General features: G+C 42.8%; 1 protein-coding gene, 7 non-coding genes and 5 pseudogenes across 9 annotated transcripts; all 13 read left to right on the forward strand.

Annotated features, from left to right (window-relative positions):
• Positions 1-462: 462 nt before the first annotated feature.
• LOC125731502 (5S ribosomal RNA) lies at positions 463-576 on the forward strand (annotated as a pseudogene).
• A 1,077-nt stretch (positions 577-1,653) lies between these two features.
• LOC125731503 (5S ribosomal RNA) lies at positions 1,654-1,767 on the forward strand (annotated as a pseudogene).
• Positions 1,768-2,844: 1,077 nt separating this feature from the next.
• Positions 2,845-2,963, forward strand: LOC125733595 (5S ribosomal RNA). Its single transcript, XR_007392935.1, has one exon. It is a non-coding gene; the product is annotated as a 5S ribosomal RNA (ribosomal RNA).
• Positions 2,964-4,043: 1,080 nt separating this feature from the next.
• On the forward strand, positions 4,044-4,162 carry LOC125732148 (5S ribosomal RNA; annotated as a pseudogene).
• A 1,074-nt stretch (positions 4,163-5,236) lies between these two features.
• LOC125732001 (5S ribosomal RNA) lies at positions 5,237-5,354 on the forward strand (annotated as a pseudogene).
• Positions 5,355-6,431: 1,077 nt separating this feature from the next.
• On the forward strand, positions 6,432-6,550 carry LOC125731695 (5S ribosomal RNA; annotated as a pseudogene).
• A 1,074-nt stretch (positions 6,551-7,624) lies between these two features.
• LOC125732860 (5S ribosomal RNA) lies at positions 7,625-7,743 on the forward strand. Its single transcript, XR_007392224.1, has one exon. It is a non-coding gene; the product is annotated as a 5S ribosomal RNA (ribosomal RNA).
• A 1,082-nt stretch (positions 7,744-8,825) lies between these two features.
• Positions 8,826-8,944, forward strand: LOC125736621 (5S ribosomal RNA). The gene has a single exon (XR_007395896.1). It is a non-coding gene; the product is annotated as a 5S ribosomal RNA (ribosomal RNA).
• Positions 8,945-10,021: 1,077 nt separating this feature from the next.
• Positions 10,022-10,140, forward strand: LOC125733954 (5S ribosomal RNA). The gene has a single exon (XR_007393285.1). It is a non-coding gene; the product is annotated as a 5S ribosomal RNA (ribosomal RNA).
• Positions 10,141-11,219: 1,079 nt separating this feature from the next.
• On the forward strand, positions 11,220-11,338 carry LOC125736736 (5S ribosomal RNA). Its single transcript, XR_007396008.1, has one exon. It is a non-coding gene; the product is annotated as a 5S ribosomal RNA (ribosomal RNA).
• A 1,067-nt stretch (positions 11,339-12,405) lies between these two features.
• Positions 12,406-12,524, forward strand: LOC125736591 (5S ribosomal RNA). Its single transcript, XR_007395867.1, has one exon. It is a non-coding gene; the product is annotated as a 5S ribosomal RNA (ribosomal RNA).
• Positions 12,525-13,606: 1,082 nt separating this feature from the next.
• On the forward strand, positions 13,607-13,725 carry LOC125734359 (5S ribosomal RNA). The gene has a single exon (XR_007393675.1). It is a non-coding gene; the product is annotated as a 5S ribosomal RNA (ribosomal RNA).
• A 599-nt stretch (positions 13,726-14,324) lies between these two features.
• On the forward strand, positions 14,325-20,682 carry LOC125712203 (sterile alpha motif domain-containing protein 3-like). Of its 2 annotated transcripts, XM_048982002.1 has the most exons (7): positions 14,325-14,357; positions 14,651-14,836; positions 16,459-16,535; positions 17,786-18,766; positions 18,860-19,012; positions 19,290-19,382; positions 20,038-20,682. In XM_048982002.1, the coding sequence occupies exons 4-7, from the start codon at positions 17,786-17,788 to the stop codon at positions 20,338-20,340; spliced, it is 1,530 nt and encodes a 509-aa protein (XP_048837959.1). In that variant the 5' UTR covers positions 14,325-14,357; positions 14,651-14,836; positions 16,459-16,535; the 3' UTR covers positions 20,341-20,682. The 2 variants fall into 2 exon arrangements, with proteins under 2 accessions (XP_048837959.1, XP_048837950.1); XM_048981993.1 differs by lacking the exons at positions 14,325-14,357; positions 14,651-14,836 and having other exon boundaries at positions 16,010-16,535.
• The last annotated feature ends 168 nt before the right edge of the window (positions 20,683-20,850 follow it).

Below are 20,850 nucleotides of genomic sequence, written 5' to 3' on the forward strand. Positions count from 1 at the left end.
CCTGCAGTATGGACTTGTTGGTGTGTGTAGCTCCCAGTGTTCTGACAGCGCGACGTTTTGGGGAAGCATGTGATTCAGCAGCTACCAGTGGGCTTCGTGCGGCGGAGATTTTGTGGCTGTTAGCGGAGTTGATAACAGAGGGTCGTTAAGAGAAGCCTACATGCAGTAGGCAAAGGAGTAATGTTTGCCGGCGGGGGACGTGCGGCGATTAACCTGTGCGGTAGTGAAAAGGAGTTAAAAAGAAGGAAGTGTGCGGATGCGGAAAGAATGGAATAATTGTGGTAGGCTGCCGGCTGAGTAGTTTGGTGAATGTTTGGTGTGGGTCCGGCGCTGCCGATTGGATGGTGGGGCTGCAGTGTGAGTCAGATAAAAAAAAAAAAAACCAGGAGTAGGATCCAATGGGACTAACTGGCATGTATAGACGCGTGTAATGCAAAAGGGCTGTTTTTGGTAGCAACTCTCGCTTACGGCCATACCACCCTGAACACGCCCGATCTCATCTGATCTCGGAAGCTGGGTAGGGTCTGGTTAGTACTTGGATGGGAGACCACCTGGGAATACCAGGTGCTGTAAGCTTTTCTCACTTTTACTTTGTACAGGGGGCGCTCCACTTCACGATTAATTTAAATCTATCACTCCCCTTCCATTTTACTATTTTATATATATATTTTTTTTTTTCTCTCATTCATAAAGGCAGCTTTTAGAAACCGTTTTACTCTAAATACTTCCTGGTAATTCTAGGTGCTGTAAGCTGTTCGTGCCTTTATTCCACCAGGGCGCGATCTTCTCACAAACTTGAAGACTGTCACTCCCCATTCACGTTTTACAACTTATTGTTAATGATAAAGAGACAGCTTTTTACACACAGTTTTAAACAAAGTACTGATATTATTCCTCTTCAACTGACCGCTTTGTTTTCTATGCAAAAACCACTTCGCCACAGAAGACTCGATATTATTGGCATAGCAAGTTCTGCTCTTCTCCTTTCAAAACTTGCTAAAAGCTGTATTTAAAAGAACAGATTGGCCGGGGTAATTCACACCCTTCAATGCCAGCTTAATGTTTAGGTTAGTGGGAATCACAGAGGAATTAGGGATGGAAACTTCTTTGCTGGTGGTAGAAGCGGTCTGGTGAATTTTTAGAGAGAAGAGGCCGTCGATGTTTGAATGTAGAAAATTGTTCTGGCTGCAGCCTGCAGTATGGACTTGTTGGTGTGTGTAGCTCCCAGTGTTCTGACAGCGCGACGTTTTGGGGAAGCATGTGATTCAGCAGCTACCAGTGGGCTTCGTGCGGCGGAGATTTTGTGGCTGTTAGCGGAGTTGATAACAGAGGGTCGTTAAGAGAAGCCTGCATGCAGTAGGCAAAGGAGTAATGTTTGCCGGCGGGGGACGTGCGGCGATTAACCTGTGCGGTAGTGAAAAGGAGTTAAAAAGAAGGAAGTGTGCGGATGCGGAATGAATGGAATAATTGTGGTAGGCTGCCGGCTGAGTAGTTTGGTGAATGTTTGGTGTGGGTCCGGCGCTGCCGATTGGATGGTGGGGCTGCAGTGTGAGTCAGATAAAAAAAAAAAAAACCAGGAGTAGGATCCAATGGGACTAACTGGCATGTATAGACGCGTGTAATGCAAAAGGGCTGTTTTTGGTAGCAACTCTCGCTTACGGCCATACCACCCTGAACACGCCCGATCTCATCTGATCTCGGAAGCTGGGTAGGGTCTGGTTAGTACTTGGATGGGAGACCACCTGGGAATACCAGGTGCTGTAAGCTTTTCTCACTTTTACTTTGTACAGGGGGCGCTCCACTTCACGATTAATTTAAATCTATCACTCCCCTTCCATTTTACTATTTTATATATATATTTTTTTTTTTTCTCTCATTCCTAAAGGCAGCTTTTAGAAACCGTTTTACTCTAAATACTTCCTGGTAATTCTAGGTGCTTTAAGCTGTTCGTGCCTTTATTCCACCAGTGCGCGATCTTCTCACAAACTTGAAGACTGTCACTCCCCATTCACGTTTTACAACTTATTGTTAATGATAAAGAGACAGCTTTTTACACACAGTTTTAAACAAAGTACTGATATTATTCCTCTTCAACTGACCGCTTTGTTTTCTATGCAAAAACCACTTCGCCACAGAAGACTCGATATTATTGGCATAGCAAGTTCTGCTCTTCTCCTTTCAAAACTTGCTAAAAGCTGTATTTAAAAGAACAGATTGGCCGGGGTAATTCACACCCTTCAATGCCAGCTTAATGTTTAGGTTAGTGGGAATCACAGAGGAATTAGGGATGGAAACTTCTTTGCTGGTGGTAGAAGCGGTCTGGTGAATTTTTAGAGAGAAGAGGCCGTCGATGTTTGAATGTAGAAAATTGTTCTGGCTGCAGCCTGCAGTATGGACTTGTTGGTGTGTGTAGCTCCCAGTGTTCTGACAGCGCGATGTTTTGGGGAAGCATGTGATTCAGCAGCTACCAGTGGGCTTCGTGCGGCGGAGATTTTGTGGCTGTTAGCGGAGTTGATAACAGAGGGTCGTTAAGAGAAGCCTACATGCAGTAGGCAAAGGAGTAATGTTTGCCGGCGGGGGACGTGCGGCGATTAACCTGTGCGGTAGTGAAAAGGAGTTAAAAAGAAGGAAGTGTGCGGATGCGGAAAGAATGGAATAATTGTGGTAGGCTGCCGGCTGAGTAGTTTGGTGAATGTTTGGTGTGGGTCCGGCGCTGCCGATTGGATGGTGGGGCTGCAGTGTGAGTCAGATAAAAAAAAAAAAACCAGGAGTAGGATCCAATGGGACTATCTGGCATGTATAGACGCGTGTAATGCAAAAGGGCTGTTTTTGGTAGCATCTCTCGCTTACAGCCATACCACCCTGAACACGCCCGATCTCGTCTGATCTTGGAAGCTAAGCAGGGTAGGGTCTGGTTAGTACTTGGATGGGAGACCACCTGGGAATACCAGGTGCTGTAAGCTTTTCTCACTTTTACTTTATACAGGGGGCGCTCCACTTCACGATTAATTTAAATCTATCACTCCCCTTCCATTTTACTATTTTATATATATATATATTTTTTTCTCTCATTCATAAAGGCAGCTTTTAGAAACCGTTTTACTCTAAATACTTCCTGGTAATTCTAGGTGCTGTAAGCTGTTCGTGCCTTTATTCCACCAGGGCGCGATCTTCTCACAAACTTGAAGACTGTCACTCCCCATTCACGTTTTACAACTTATTGTTAATGATAAAGAGACAGCTTTTTACACACAGTTTTAAACAAAGTACTGATATTATTCCTCTTCAACTGACCGCTTTGTTTTCTATGCAAAAACCACTTCGCCACAGAAGACTCGATATTATTGGTATAGCAAGGTCTGCTCTTCTCCTCCTTTCAAAACTTGCTAAAAGCTGTATTTAAAAGAGCAGGTTGGCCGGGGTAATTCACACCCTTCAATGCTAGCTTAATGTTTAGGTTAGTGGGAATCACAGAGGAATTAGGGATGGAAACTTCTTTGCTGATGGTAGAAGCGGTCTGGTGAATTTTTAGAGAGAAGAGGCCGTCGATGTTTCAATGTAGAAAAATGTTCTGGCTGCAGCCTGCAGTATGGACTTGTTGGCGTGTGTAGCTCCCAGTGTTCTGACAGCGTAACGTTTTGGGGAAGCATGTGATTCAACAGCTACCAGTGGGCTTCGTGCGGCAGAGATTTTGTGGCTGTTAGCGGAGTTGATAACAGAGGGTCGTTAAGAGAAGCCTGCATGAGGTAGGCAAAGGAGTAATGTTTGCCGGCGGGGGACGTGCGGCGATTAACCTGTGCGGTAGTGAAAAGGAGTTAAAGAGAAGGAAGTGTGCGGATGCGGAAAGAATGGAATAATTGTGGTAGGCTGCCGGCTGAGTAGTTTGGTGAATGTTTGGTGTGGTTCCGGCACTGCCGATTGGATGGTGGGGCTGCAGTGTGAGTCAGATAAAAAAAAAAAAAAACAGGAGTAGGATCCACTTGGACTAACTGGCATGTATAGAGGCGTGTAATGCAAAAGGACTGTTTTTGGTAGTTTTTCTCGCTCACGGCCGTACCACCCTGAACACGCCCGATCTTGTCTGATCTCAGAAGCCAAGCAAGATAGGGTCTGGTTAGTACTTGGATGGGAGACCTACTGGGAATACCACGTGCTGTAAGCTTTTCTCACTTTTACTTTATACAGGGGGCACTCCACTTCACGATTAATTCAAATCTATCACTCCCCTTCCATTTTACTATTTTATATATATTTTTTTTTTCTTTCATTCATAAAGGCAGCTTTTACACACCGTTTTACTCTAAATACTGCCTGGTAATTATAGCTGCTGTAAGCTGTTCGTGCCTTTATTCCACCAGGGCGCGATCTTCTCACAAACTTGAAGACTGTCACTCCCCATTCACGTTTTACAACTTATTGTTAATAATAAAGAGACAGCTTTTTACACACAGTTTTAAACAAAGTACTGATATAATTCCTCTTAAACTCACCGCTTTATTTTCTATGCAAAAACCACTTCGCCACAGAATATTCGATATTATTAGCATATTATCTGCTCTTCTCCTCCTTTCAAAACTTGCTAAAAGCTGTATTTAAAAGAGCAGGTTGGCCGGGGTAATTCACATCCTTCAATGCCAGCTTAATGTTTAGGTTAGTGGGAATCACAGAGGAATTAGGGATGGAAACTTCTTTCCTGGTGGTAGAAGCGGTCTGGTGAATTTTTAGAGAGAAGAGGCCGTCGATGTTTGAATGTAGAAAATTGTTCTGGCTGCAGCCTGCAGTATGGACTTGTTGGCGTGTGTAGCTCCCAGTGTTCTGACAGCGTGACATTTTGGGGAAGCATGTGATTCAACAGCAACCAGTGGGCTTCGTGCGGCGGAGATTTTGTGGCTGTTAGCGGAGTTGATAACAGAGGGTCTTTAAGAGAAGCCTGCATGCGGTAGGCAAATGAGTAATGTTTGCCGGCGGGGGACGTGCGGCGATTAACCTGTTCGGTAGTGAAAAGGACTTAACGAGAAGGAAGTGTGCGGATGCGGAAAGAATGGAATAATTGTGGTAGGCTGCCGGCTGAGTAGTTTGGTGAATGTTTGGAGTGGGTGCGGCGCAGCCGATTGGATGGTGGTGCTGCAGTGTGAGTCAGATAAAAAAAAAAAAAAACAGGAGTAGGATCCAATGGGACTAACTGGCATGTATAGAGGCGTGTAATGCAAAAGGGCTGTTTTTGTTCGCGGCTCTCGCTTATGGCCATACCACCCTGAACGCGCCCGATCTCGTCTTATCTCGGAAGCAAAGCAGGCTAGGGTCTGGTTAGTTCTTGGATGGAGACCACCTGGGAATACCAGGTGCTGTAAGCTTTTCTCACTTTTACTTTATACAGGGGGCGCTCCACTTCACGATTAATTTAAATCTATCACTCCCCTTCCATTTTAATATTTTATATATTTCTTTTTTCTCTCATTCATAAAGGCAGCTTTTACACACCGTTTTACTCTAAATACTGCCTGGTAATTATAGCTGCTGTAAGCTGTTCGTGCCTTTATTCCACCAGGGCGCGATCTTCTCACAAACTTGAAGACTGTCACTCCCCATTCACGTTTTACAACTTATTGTTAATAATAAAGAGACAGCTTTTTACACACAGTTTTAAACAAAGTACTAATATAATTCCTCTTCAACTCACCGCTTTGTTTTCTATGCAAAAACGACTTCACCACAGAAGACTCGATATTATTGGCATAGCATGGTCTGCTCTTCTCCTCCTTTAAAAACTCGCTAAAAGCTGTCTTTAAAAGAGCAGGTTGGCCGGGGTAATTCACACCCTTCAATGCCAACTTAATGTTTAGGTTAGTGGGAATCACAGAGGAATTAGGGATAGAAACTTCTTTGCTGGTGGTAGAAGTGGTCTGGTGAATTTTTAGAGAGAAGAGGCCGTCGATGTTTGAATGTAGAAAATTGTTCTGGCTGCAGCCTGCAGTATGGACCTGTTGGCGTGTGTAGCTCCCAGTGTTCTGACAGCGCGACGTTTTGGGGAAGCATGTGATTCAACAGCTACCAGTGGGCTTCGTGCGGCGGAGATTTTGTGGCTGTTAGCGGAGTTGATAACAGAAAGTCATTAAGAGAAGCCTGCATGCGGTAGGCAAAGGAGGAATGTTTGCTGGTGGGGGACGTGCGGCGATTAACCTGTGCGGTAGTGTAAAGGAGTTAAAGTGAAGGAAGTGTGCGGATGCGGAAAGAATGGGATAATTGTGGTAGGCTGCCGGCTGAGTAGTTTGGTGAATGTTTGGTGTGGGTCCGGCGCTGCCGATTGGATGGTGGTGCTGCAGTGTGAGTCAGATAAAAAAAAAAAAAAAACCAGGAGTAGGATCCAATGGGACTAACTGGCATGTATAGAGGCGTGTAATGCAAAAGGGCTGTTTTTGGTAGCGTCTCTTGCTTGAGGCCATACCACCCTGAACACGCCCGATCTCATCTGATCTTGGAAGCTAAGCAGGGTAGGCTGTGGTTAGTACTTGGATGGGAGACCACCTGGGAATACCAGGTGCTGTAAGCGTTTCTCACTTTTACTTTATACAGGGGGCGCTCCACTTCACGATTAATTTAAATCTAGCACTCCCCTTCCATTTTACTATTTTATATATATATTTTTTTTCTCTCTTTCATAAAGCCAGCTTTTAGAAACCGTTTTACTCTAAATACTTCCTGGTAATTCTAGGTGCTGTAAGCTCTTCGTGCCTTTATTCCACCAGGGCGCGATCTTCTCACAAACTTGAAGACTGTCACTCCCCATTCACTTTTTACAACTTATTGTTAATGATAAAGAGACAGCTTTTTACACACAGTTTTAAACAAAGTACTGATATTATTCCTCTTCAACTGACCGCTTTGTTTTCTATGCAAAAACCACTTCGCCACAGAAGACTCGATATTATTGGCATAGCAAGTTCTGCTCTTCTCCTTTCAAAACTTGCTAAAAGCTGTTTTTAAAAGAACGGATTGGCCGGGGTAATTCACACCCTTCAATGCCAGCTTAATGTTTAGGTTAGTGGGAATCACAGAGGAATTAGGGATGGAAACTTCTTTGCTGGTGGTAGAAGCGGTCTGGTGAATTTTTAGAGAGAAGAGGCCGTCGATGTTTGGATTTAGAAAATTGTTCTGGCTGCAGCCTGCAGTATGGACTTGTTGGTGTGTGTAGCTCCCAGTGTTCTGACAGCGCGACGTTTTGGGGAAGCATGTGATTCAGCAGCTACCAGTGGGCTTCGTGCGGCGGAGATTTTGTGGCTGTTAGCGGAGTTGATAACACAGGGTCGTTAAGAGAAGCCTGCATGCAGTAGGCAAAGGAGTAATGTTTGCCGGCGGGGGACGTGCGGCGATTAACCTGTGCGGTAGTGAAAAGGAGTTAAAAAGAAGGAAGTGTGCGGATGCGGAAAGAATGGAATAATTGTGGTAGGCTGCCGGCTGAGTAGTTTGGTGAATGTTTGGTGTGGGTCCGGCGCTGCCGATTGGATGGTGGTGCTGCAGTGTGAGTCAGATAAAAAAAAAAAAAACCAGGAGTAGGATCCAATGGGACTAACTGGCATGTATAGACGCGTATAATGCAAAAGGGCTGTTTTTGGTCAAGTCTCTCGCTTACGGCCATACCACCCTGAACACGCCCGATCTCATCCGATCTCGGAAGCCAAGCAGGGTAGGGTCTGGTCAGTACTTGGATGGGAGACCTCCTGGGAATACCAGGTGCTGTAAGCTTTTCTCACTTTTACTTTATACAGGGGGCGCTCCACTTCACGATTAATTTAAATCTATCACTCCCCTTCCATTTTACTATTTTATATATATATATTTTTTTTTTTTCTCTCATTCATAAAGGCAGCTTTTACACACCGTTTTACTCTAAATACTTCCTGGTAATTCTAGGTGCTGTAAGCTGTTCGTGCCTTTATTCCACCAGGGTGCGATCTTCTCACAAACTTGAAGACTGTCACTCCCCATTCACGTTTTACAACTTATTGTTAATGATAAAGAGACAGCTTTTTACACACAGTTTTAAATAAAGTACTGATATTATTCCTCTTCAACTGACCGCTTTGTTTTCTATGCAAAAACCACTTCGCCACAGAATATTCGATATTATTGGCATATTATCTGCTATTCTCCTCCTTTCAAAACTTGCTAAAAGCTGTATTTAAAAGAACAGATTGGCCGGGGTAATTCACACCCTTCAATGCCAGCTTAATGTTTAGGTTAGTGGGAATCACAGAGGAATTAGGGATGGAAACTTCTTTGCTGGTGGTAGAAGCGGTCTGGTGAATTTTTAGAGAGAAGAGGCTGTCGATGTTTGAATGTAGAAAATTGTTCTGGCTGCAGCCTGCAGTATGGACTTGTTGGTGTGTGTAGCTCCCAGTGTTCTGACAGCGCGACGTTTTGGGGAAGCATGTGATTCAGCAGCTATCAGTGGGCTTCGTGCGGCGGAGATTTTGTGGCTGTTAGCAGAGTTGATAACAGAGGGTTGTTAAGAGAAGCCTGCATGCGGTAGGCAAATGAGTAATGTTTGCCGGCGGGGGACGTGCGGCGATTAACCTGTGAGGTAGTGAAAAGGACTTAAAGAGAAGGAAGTGTGCGGATGCGGAAAGAATGGAATAATTGTGGTAGGCTGCCAGCTGAGTAGTTTGGTGAATGTTTGGTGTGGGTCCGGCGCTGCCGATTGGATGGTGGTGCTGCAGTGTGAGTCAGATAAAAAAAAAAAAAAAACCAGGAGTAGGATCCAATGGGACTAACTGGCATGTATAGACGCGTGTAATGCAAAAGGGCTGTTTTTGGTTGCATCTCTCCCTTACGGCCGTACCACCCTGAACACGCCCGATCTCGTCTGATCTTGGAAGCTAAGCAGGGTAGGGTCTGGTTAGTACTTGGATGGGTGACCACCTGGGAATGCCAGGTGCTGTAAGCTTTTCTCACTTTTACTTTATACAGGGGGCGCTCCACTTCACGATTAATTTAAATCTAGCACTCCCCTTCCATTTTACTATTTTATATATATATATATTTTATCTCTCTTTCATAAAGCCAGCTTTTAGAAACCGTTTTACTCTAAATACTTCCTGGTAATTCTAGGTGCTGTAAGCTGTTCGTGCCTTTATTCCACCAGGGCGCGATCTTCTCACAAACTTGAAAACTGTCACTCCCCATTCACGTTTTACAACTTATTGTTAATGATAAAGAGACAGCTTTTTACACACAGTTTTAAACAAAGTACTGATATTATTCCTCTTCAACTGACCGCTTTGTTTTCTATGCAAAAACCACTTCGCCACAGAAGACTCGATATTATTGGCATACCAAGTTCTGCTCTTCTCCTTTCAAAACTTGCTAAAAGCTGTATTTAAAAGAACAGATTGGCCGGGGTAATTCACACCCTTCAATGCCAGCTTAATGTTTAGGTTAGTGGGAATCACAGAGGAATTTGGAATGGAAACTTCTTTGCTGGTGGTAGAAGCGGTCTGGTGAATTTTTAGAGAGAAGAGGCCGTCGATGTTTGAATGTAGAAAATTGTTCTGGCTGCAGCCTGCAGTATGGACTTCTTGGTGTGTGTAGCTCCCAGTGTTCTGACAGCGCGACGTTTTGGGGAAGCATGTGATTCAGCAGCTACCAGTGGGCTTCGTGCGGCGGAGATTTTGTGGCTGTTAGCGGAGTTGATAACAGAGGGTCGTTAAGAGAAGTCTGCATGCAGTAGGCAAAGGAGTAATGTTTGCCGGCGGGGGACGTGCGGCGATTAACCTGTGCGGTAGTGAAAAGGAGTTAAAAAGAAGGAAGTGTGCGGATGCGGAAAGAATGGAATAATTGTGGTAGGCTGCCGGCTGAGTAGTTTGGTGAATGTTTGGTGTGGGTCCGGCGCTGCCGATTGGATGGTGGGGCTGCAGTGTGAGTCAGATAAAAAAAAAAAAAGTACATTAGTAGGATCCAATGGGACCAACTGGCATGTATAGAGGCGTGTAATGCAAAAGGGCTGTTTTTGGTAGCATCTCTCGCTTACGGCCATACCACCCTGAACACGCCTGATCTCGTCTGATCTCGGAAGCCAAGCAGGGTAGGGTCTGGTTAGTACTTGGATGGGAGACCTCCTGGGAATACCAGGTGCTGTAAGCTTTTCTCACTTTTACTTTATACAGGGGGCGCTCCACTTCACGATTAATTTAAATCTATCACTCCCCTTCCATTTTACTATTTTATATATATATATATATTTTTCTCTCATTCATAAAGGCAGCTTTTACACACCATTTTACTCTAAATACTTCCTGGTAATTCTAGGTGCTGTAAGCTGTTCGTGCCTTTATTCCACCAGGGCGCGATCTTCTCACAAACTTGAAGACTGTCACTCCCCATTCACGTTTTACAACTTATTGTTAATGATAAAGAGACAGCTTTTTACACACAGTTTTAAACAAAGTACTGATATTATTCCTCTTCAATTGACCGCTTTGTTTTCTATGCAAAAACCACTTCGCCACAGAAGACTCGATATTATTGGCATAGCAAGTTCTGCTCTTCTCCTTTCAAAACTTGCTAAAAGCTGTATTTAAAAGAACAGATTGGCCGGGGTAATTCACACCCTTCAATGCCAGCTTAATGTTTAGGTTAGTGGGAATCACAGAGGAATTAGGGATGGAAACTTCTTTGCTGGTGGTAGAAGCGGTCTGGTGAATTTTTAGAGAGAAGAGGCCGTCGATGTTTGAATGTAGAAAATTGTTCTGGCTGCAGCCTGCAGTATGGACTTGTTGGTGTGTGTAGCTCCCAGTGTTCTGACAGCGCAACGTTTTGGGGAAGCATGTGATTCAGCAGCTACCAGTGGGCTTCGTGCGGCGGAGATTTTGTGGCTGTTAGCGGAGTTGATAACAGAGGGTCGTCAAGAGAAGCCTGCATGCAGTAGGCAAAGGAGAAATGTTTGCTGGCGGGGGACGTGCGGCGATTAACCTGTGCGGTAGTGAAAAGGAGTTAAAGAGAAGGAAGTGTGCGGATGTGGAAAGAATGGAATTATTGTGGTAGGCTGCCGGCTGAGTGGTTTGGTGAATGTCTGGTGTGGGTCCGGCGCTGCCGATTGGATGGTGGTGCTGCAGTGTGAGTCAGATAAAAAAAAAAAAAAAACAAGGAGTAGGATCCAATGGGACTAACTGGCATGTATAGACGCGTGTAATGCAAAAGGGCTGTTTTTGGTAGCGTCTTTCGCTTACGGCCATACCACCCTGAACACGCCAGGTCTCGTCTGATCTTGGAAGCTAAGCAGGGTAGGGTCTGGTTAGTACTTGGATGGGAGACCACTTGGGAATACCAGGTGCTGTAAGCTATTCTCACTTTTACTTTATACAGGGGGCGCTCCACTTCACGATTAATTTAAATCTATCACTTCCCTTCCATTTTACTATTTTATATATACATTTTTTTTTCTCTCTCTTTCATAAAGGCAGCTTTTAGAAACCGTTTTACTCTAAATACTGCCTGGCAATTCTAGGTGCTGTAAGCTGTTCGTGCCTTTATTCCACCAGGGAGCGATCTTCTCACAAACTTGAAGACTGTCACTCCCCATTTACGTTTTACAACTTATTGTTAATGATAAAGAGACAGCTTTTTACACACAGTTTTAAACAAAGTACTGATATAATTCCTCTTCAACTCACCACTTTGTTTTCTATGCAAAAACCACTTCGCCACAGAAGACTCGATATTATTGGCATATTATCTGCTCTTCTCCTCCTTTCAAAACTTGCTAAAAGCTGTATTTAAAAGAGCAGGTTGGCCGGGGTAATTCACACCCTTCAATGCCAGATTAATGTTTAGGTTAGTGGGAATCACAGAGGAATTAGGGATGGAAACTTCTTTGCTGGTGGTGAATTTTTAGAGAGAAGAGGCCGTCGATGTTTGAATGTAGAAAATTGTTCTGGCTGCAGCCTGCAGTATGGACTTCTTGGTGTGTGTAGCTCCCAGTGTTCTGACAGCGCGACGTTTTGGGGAAGCATGTGATTCAGCAGCTACCAGTGGGCTTCGTGCGGCGGAGATTTTGTGGCTGTTAGCGGAGTTGATAACAGAGTGTCGTTAAGAGAAGCCTGCATGCAGTAGGCAAAGGAGTAATGTTTGCCGGCGGGGGACGTGCGGCGATTAACCTGTGCGGTAGTGAAAAGGAGTTAAAAAGAAGGAAGTGTGCGGATGCGGAAAGAATGGAATAATTGTGGTAGGCTGCCGGCTGAGTAGTTTGGTGAATGTTTGGTGTGGGTCCGGCGCTGCCGATTGGATGGTGGGGCTGCAGTGTGAGTCAGATAAAAAAAAAAAAAAACAGGAGTAGGATCCAATCCTACTAACTAACTTTTATGTATAGACGCGTGTAATGCAAAAGGGCTGTTTTTGGTAGCATCTCTCGCTTACGGCCATACCACCCTGAACACGCCCGATCTCGTCTGATCTCGGAAGCTAAGCAGGGTAGGGTCTGGTTAGTACTTGGATGGGAGACCACCTGGGAATACCAGGTGCTGTAAGCTTTTCTCACTTTTACTTTATACAGGGGGCGCTCCACTTCACGATTAATTTAAATCTATCACTCCCCTTCCATTTTACTATTTTATATATATATATATTTTTTTTTCTCTCATTCATAAAGGCAGCTTTTACACACGTTTTACTCTAAATACTGCCTGGTAATTCTAGGTGCTGTAAGCTGTTCGTGCCTTTATTCCACCAGGGCATGATCTTCTCACAAACTTGAAGACTGTCACTCCCCATTCACGTTTTACAACTTATTGTTAATAATAAAGAGACAGCTTTTTACACACCGTTTTAAACAAAGTACTGATATAATTCCTCTTCAACTCACCGCTTTGTTTTCTATGCAAAAACCACTTCGCCACAGAAGACTCGATATTATTGGCATAGCAAGGTCTGCTCTTCTCCTCCTTTCAAAACTTGCTAAAAGCTGTATTTAAAAGAGCAGGTTGGCCGGGGTAATTCACACCCTTCAATGCCAGCTTAATGTTTAGGTTAGTGGGAATCACAGAGGAATTAGGGATGAAAACTTCTTTGCTGGTGGTAGAAGCGGTCTGGTGAATTTTTAGAGAGAAGAGGCCGTCGATGTTTGAATGTAGAAAATTGTTCTGGCTGCAGCCTGCAGTATGGACTTCTTGGTGTGTGTAGCTCCCAGTGTTCTGACAGCGCGACGTTATGGGGAAGCATGTGATTCAGCAGCTACCAGTGGGCTTCGTGCGGCGGAGATTTTGTGGCTGTTAGCGGAGTTGATAACAGAAGGTCATTAAGAGAAGCCTGCATGCGGTAGGCAAAGGAGTAATGTTTGCCGGCGGGGGACGTGCGGTGATTAACCTGTGCGGTAGTGAAAAGGAGTTAAAGAGAAGGAAGTGTGCGGATGCGGAAAGAATGGAATAATTGTGGTAGGCTGCCGGCTGAGTAGTTTGGTGAATGTTTGGTGTGGTTCCCGCACTGCCGATTGGATGGTGGGGCTGCAGTGTGAGTCAGATAAAAAAAAAAAAAAAACAGGAGTAGGATCCAATGAGACTAACTGGCATGTATAGACGCGTGTAATGCAAAACGGCTATTTTTGGTAGCGTCTCTCGCTTGCGGCCATACCACCCTGAACGCGCCCGATCTCGTCTGATCTCGGAAGCTAAGCAGGCTAGGGTCTGGTTAGTACTTGGATGGGAGACCACCTGGGAATACCAGGTGCTGTAAGCTTTTCTCACTTTTACTTTATACAGGGGGCGCTCCACTTCACGATTAATTTAAATCTATCACTCCCCTTCCATTTTACTATTTTATATATTTCTTTTTTCTCTCATTCATAAAGGCAGCTTTTACACACCGTTTTACTCTAAATACTGCCTGGTAATTATAGCTGCTGTAAGCTGTTCGTGCCTTTATTCCACCAGGGAGCGATCTTCTCACAAATTTGAAGACTGTCACTCCCCATTCACGTTTTACACTGTTAGCCCGGATTTAGTTTCTACTTAAATATTAAAGCATTATATACTAAAAAGAAAAAGTTTGATGATATCACTTCATAATTTTAAGTATATTCTACTAATTTGTTGGCATAGTCCAATGTGCAAATAATGTGAAGTACAATAAGCTTAAATTGAAAAGTTATTTAACAGACCACACCTCTTCTTCCCAATTGTGATAACTGCCTATTAACAGAGTAATGAGCAGTTGCTCAAGGTATCAGTGTGTGTGTGTTTTCCTTATTTCAACAGTCTATATTGCAGCCTGCTCTTACACAGACATATAATACAAAACAAAAACAGTCTAAAACTGATTTTTTTGTTACGGTTGTGTGGATTCAAACACCGCTGGCGAGGAACTGGAAGGTGAGTTTAACTCCCTCAGTTGTAAAAACTTCATTTAAACTTTCGTCATTTCGACGGAAATTTTTAGACACTGGCTAATTTACCTGGCTGTGCAATGTATATTTACCTAACTGTGGGGGGGAGGGTTTTGGGGGCAGCGGTGGAAACAATTTTTTAACATTTACCGGTTCGTTGGCTTTTTTTATCCACAACTAATCGATATCTAATGCTAGTGTAACCCAGCCTTAGATTGAGCTACGCATTAATATGTTCATATTATTATTTTTCTTTTTTTGTGAGTATTCCCCTTTCAGAATTGAGGGAGTGTCGTAAACAAGATGCAGCGTTACGGCAGCTGGTTGTCATGGTACTCCTAGTGGGGATTCGCGGGCTTCGCCTTTAGGCTTTCACCTGGCCGGCTGCAACCGTTATTTTTTCCAAGAAGATAGCGGGAACACATGCGCCTGTTTTACGCGGTTTACCACGGCCTATTGTATCTGGTAAGTTCCTTTAAGACAACATAAGCGAATATGTATCTTAAGATGTGTATGTGACTTAAAATGCCCTATATTAAAGCTAATTCGCCGTAAACTAGCAAAATAATAAATGTGATGTCAGTGTTCAGACTTTTCCAGTCTGTTAGGTTTCTTAAGGTAAATGTTGTTAATGTTTGCTCATTTGCAGGGAAAATAAAGAGAAATTCTTAGAGTTAAGTCTAAAGACACCGATTAAATAATGGTTTGGAAGTGCAAGTATTGTCCTTTTAGCTGTGAAAAAAGAGCACAATTATTTAAACATTACAGGCTAAAACACGGAGGTTATACCAGAACCGAGCCTTTTCCTTGTTTACATCAGGAATGTCTGTGCACATTTAAATCATTAAATGCACTAAAAGTTCACCTGTCCCGCATTCACACAAAAACTCCAGATCAGCAACAAAGTACAGATATACCAACTAAGTTTAGCTGTCTGTCGTGTGGATTTACAGAGTCTTGTTCAGAGAGTGACTTTTTCACTCACCTGCATCGTGCACATCTAAAAGTAAATCATAAAGTCAGATGCCCTTATGAAGACTGTAATTTTGAAAGCAGTGTTTACTCCACCTTCAAAGCACACAAGAGTAAAGTACACAAACAACAGATCTCAAAGAGGTTTAAATCAGAAATTGTTGGTGACAATATTATAAGCCATGACAGTAATGCTTCACAAGAGCAGATGTCAGATGATGATATTGAGGACACACAAGAGTTGTCTGAGGTAACTGAATGTGATCTTCACGATTTAGAAAAACAGCTTGAGCACAACTTGGCATCTTTACTACTAAAGATGCACACTGTTTTGCACATACCAGAGAGTGCAGTGCAAGATGTGATAGAGCAGCTCTGTCAAATCAATAAGCTCTCACAACCACTTGTACAACACAGAGTCAGGGGCATATTAAACAAATATTGTGCTGACATGGATGAGACTGTTATTAAAGAGATTATCAGTGCTGTGTCAGAAAGTAACATGATGACACATTGTTCCAAAGATGGACCTTTAGGAACTGCCAAAAAAAGAGCAGCCTATGTGCGTAGAGAGTTTCCACTGGTAAATCCAATTGAATATGTTGTGGAGAAAGGCAAAAAAACTCTTGCATATGTTCCTATTGTTCCTATGCTACAGAAGTTGCTTAACAAAACTGATGTTTTAGACAAAGCTATGTCAGAAAAAGTACATGTCCCTCAGGAATTCAGATCATATACTGATGGGCAATACTTTACTGAAAATCCATTTCTTGCAAAAGATGAGTTCACAATTGCTCTTGTACTTTACATTGATGACTTTGAAGTCGCCAATCCTCTTGGAACATCAAAGCTTAAACACAAGATGTGTGCAGTATACTGGGTTATTGCAAACATACCTTCAAAATATCGGTCAACCCTCAGCTCTATCCAACTTGCTCTACTGTGCAATACCTCCACAGTCAAGGAGTGTGGTTATGCAAAAGTTTTCCAACCTCTGATCTATGATCTAAAATTATTGGAGCAGAATGGCGTTTACCTGGAGCAACTAGGTGCAAGTGTGAAAGGTACAGTCTTGTATGTTGCAGCTGACAATCTTGCTGCCCACTCTCTTGCAGGTTTCCTGGAGAGTTTTACTGTCGACAAGTTCTGCAGATTCTGTTTGGCAAGCAGTAGAGACACTCAACAACAAGAGGTATGTTCTGGTTTCTTTCAACTCCGAGACAAAGAGTCCCATGACAGGCAGGTGCAGGATATCAGAGAGGACCCTGGAATGACTCGAGCTTATGGTGTGAAAGGAGCATGTCCTTTAACTGAGAATCTTGAGCACTTTCATGTGGTCAGTGGGTACCCTCCTGACATCTTGCATGATATTTTGGAAGGTATTGTTCCAGTTGAATTGTCCCTGTGCCTTACAGACCTGATAGGCAAGACTTATTTCACCCTAGATATGCTGAATCAGGCCATCAGGTGTTTTAAGTACTCATTTAGTGACAAAACAGATCGACCTCAGGTTATTGGAAAGGGATTTTCCAGTAAGGGGACCATTGGTGGAAATGGCCATGAGAACTGGTGTCTCATAAGGCTCCTTCCATTTCTCATTGGTCACTGTGTCCCTGAGGGTGACAACACTTGGGAAATTCTCATGCTGCTCAAAGATATTACTGAGCTAGCTGTAGCACCAAAGCATACAGAAGAGACGCTTAACTTTCTGGACTGTAAGATAGCAGAGCACAGGCACTTACTGCAGTCAACATTTCCAGAGTTTCGTTTAAGGCCAAAACATCACTTTGTGGAACATTATCCTCAGCTGGTAAGGAAATTTGGTCCCCTGTCTGAGGTTTGGACAATGCGGTTCGAGGGGAAGCATAAATTCTTTAAGAGGGTAATTCGCACTGCTCAGAACTTTAAAAATGTTGCCACGACACTTGCTACAAAACACCAGAAGGCAGTCAGTTACCATCTCGATTGTAGCTCATTTTTCAGACCATCAGTTGAGATGTCAAAGGTTACTCCAGTTTTGCTTGCCACCTTCCCTCACAGTGTGCAGACAGCAATTGCTCAAAACTTTACAACACCAGAGTCGGTGCTTGAAGCTGCATCTGTCAGTGTAGATGGAATCAAGTATCATCCAGGCATGATACTGTCTTCTGGGTCATGCTCTGGTCTGCCTGCATTCGTCCAGATTCACAAGATTGTTGCAGTTAATGTAGAGATTCTATTTGTCTGTCACAAATTGGCCGCATGGTACAGGGAGCATTTGAGATCTTACCAACTTCATTGTGATAGTGTTACTTCTATGTGTGTGTTGAAGATGTCAGATTTAAATGATGTCCTCCCATTATCAGCATACATGGTACAAGGAGAGCTTATGGTGACACTGAGACGATTTGTAATTTGCTAAACAGCTGTCTGTCTTTTTTTTTTTTTCTTTTAATTTTTCAGATGGCCATGGAACAGAAATTAACAATGCGGGTTATCATCTCCGAGGGTGATATAAGAAAGATGACAATGAACCCTCGACCATACATACTTGAAGATTTGATTAGCTGGCTCAAAGGCACTCTCCAAACAAACTACAATTTTACCTTACAGTACCAAGATCCTGAATTTAACAATGAATTATGCAACCTCACAGACTTGTCTGAGCTCCCAGATAAACCAACGGTCAAAATCATCCCTATCATTGAGCTTGTACCAGTCCCTGGAGGTTCTGAATTATGTAGTGACACAGGCAGCCAAGCAGACACCGAGATCCTGTCCATCTCTTTGGATAGAAGTTCTCAGTGGCCAGCGGTATTTGAAATTCCAAAATTTCAAGTCGATGTAGATTATAGACTACGCCAAGGTAACCTGCAGTATTTCAGGGATGCAACCTTTCTTAAAGTCACAAAAGAACTAAAGCATGACATACTCGAGAAATTGGCTGAGACCATGTATGCATTTAAAGCATACCCAACAAAGGAAGATTTTGAGACTGTTGCTAAGGCTTTAGTGCAAACACACCCATGCCTTAAAGAAACTGGGTCACACTCTGGCTGGAATGGTTGGAAGAATAGCCTTAAGTTCAAAATGGGTAATTATAGAACCAAAATGCGGCAGCTGGGTCGACTTGATGTTACTGTCAATGGTGGCAAGCGAAGAAGTGACACTACAAATGGCGATCCTGCAAACACACAGATCAAGAAGCCAAAGAAAGGGGAAATAAATTTCCTGCCTGATTTTCCAGAGGGGATGACTGACCAAAACATGGAAGTAGCTCGTGAGGTTCTGGTCAATGAAATGATGAAGACAAAGCCAAGGGAATCCCTGGTTAAGAAAGAGATGGATGTGACGTTTGCTTTTCGCAGAAAGGAGATTGTCAATGAGAAGCCTGCCATCAGCCAGGTGGTGCATCGTTGGCCAGCTCTTTTTACAGAAAATCAGGTTTGTGTTTAGTGTCTACATATCATGTAGTGTTGAGTGTGTCAGATTAAAACAGTGTGAACATTGACTGATGCATTGTTTGCCATGTTTCAGGTTTATTATGAATTTGGCAGAGTGGTAGGGAAAAATCTCAGAGAGAACTTCTTGGATGCACTTGACAATTTGTCTCCAAGCCTCATGGACCTCTTCAAAAAGAAGAAAGGCCTTACTGGTCAGCTTTTGGCTGAACTTTTATACCAGACAAAGGTAAGTTAACATATCTACATCAGTCCTGTTTTCCTATGAAGCTTTTCCTCCTTATCCTTTTTGTTTCTTGTCTAATTTTTCTCTCCCCCTCTTTGCTCTTCTCTATTTCTCCCTCTTCTATTCATTTTCTACACCTTTTTTTACCTCTGCATTTTCTATTCTCATAATTTTATCTCCTATTTCCATTAAATTTTTTCCTAATCTCTTCTTGTAATTTCTTGTAAATTACAGTCAGTATCCTTATAAAGTGTTTTATTCCATGTCCACTATCGTCTAGACAACTGAGCCAACAGACGTCAGATGCCTTTGTCTTCGGGGACTGCCGGTCACCTTGGGTGATGATCCTTCTGCCTTCTTCAAGACCTGCTTTGTAAGCATATTCATTTTTATACATGTTGCAGATGCATGTGAGGGGCCGTGCAAGCACACACACTCACACACACACATACATTCTCCTCTTGCACACATTCTCCTCTCTCTCACACACACACACATTCTGCTCTCTCTCTCACACACACACACACACATTCTCCTCTCACACACACATCCTTCTCCTATCCTCCTCTCCTCTGAGAGGAGAATGTGAGTGTGAGAGGAAAATGTGTGTGAGTGCCAGAATGAATTATGGCTTGCACGGCCCCTCATAAATGCATGTTCTTTGTTTTTATTTTATTTTTAAACCATTAATCCGCACTACTATGTGCTACAGATTTATTCAGTTTTTCAGACTTGGAGTTTTTTTTATTTATTTTTACCATAAAATTGTCTGTATGTTTAATCAGTGGCATGAAATTAACTGAAAAAACTTGGCTGAAAAAAATTGGGTTCAGTTAACATTAAATATTTTGCTGTAATTGTACAGTGAAAAGGAAGCTGAACAAGCCAGGCCTCATATCTTGTATGAACAGAGTGTCTTTTACTAATATATGAGTGTACAGTGTTTATTCTTAGGGTATTTGTATTGTTAACACTTCGAAAATGTTTGTGCTAACTAACACACGATTGTACATTTGTTTCTCTGTAAGGACACAGCTGACAATGACTTGTACAGGCAAACTCCAGTGGGATTGCTTTTCATTGGTGAAGAGAACCTTAAGCTGAACCCATCCAAAGTGGGAATCATCTTGGAAGGGAATGTGGTGATGGATGATCTGGCCAACCTTCCTCAGGCCTTCTATGTCCTTTTTGGACTGATATATGCCCTGCACCTGGACTATCCCAGATACATGAAAAACACTTTTTGCTTTGTTCAGCAGGTGATGTTTAACCTGGGTAAAAGTGAGCTGCCACCAAAAATTCAGACTCTGAAAAACCAACTTGCAGTGTAAAGAGGTGTTGTTACACTATTTCTCCAGATAGGAGAAAGATTGTTTGTTCTTTTAGAAAAGGGACTTATTTGCACTGTTATGCACTTTTTTCTATTTATGTAATTGGACTGGCACTGATATGTCTGGTTTTGATTCAGATTAACAAACCAAAAACTGAGGAAAACAGTTTGCAGTGTTAAGTGGTGTTCTTAATTGTTGCACCTGATACCAGGTGCCTAGTTTTATGTCGTGCTTTTAGAAAAACAATCTGTTGTGTATGTTCACAATAAAGCATTTTACCCCTAACCGGGGTGTTTTCAACAAATGTTTCATCTGATTTCTTGACCTGAATAACTATTTATAATCCACCAGATTAAAAACTGAAATAATAATTTAATGATAATAACTGAATAAGTAAGCTACAACTAGGTATTTGGTACATTATACTTAAGATATTAAGTGTATTAATTGTGCAAAGAAGTTAACTTAGCAAAACATGTCAAGTTAAATCGATTTTGAATTGAGTGTAAT

This window comes from Brienomyrus brachyistius, chromosome 2 (genome assembly GCF_023856365.1).
Source record: "Brienomyrus brachyistius isolate T26 chromosome 2, BBRACH_0.4, whole genome shotgun sequence".
Lineage (NCBI taxonomy): Eukaryota > Metazoa > Chordata > Actinopteri > Osteoglossiformes > Mormyridae > Brienomyrus > Brienomyrus brachyistius.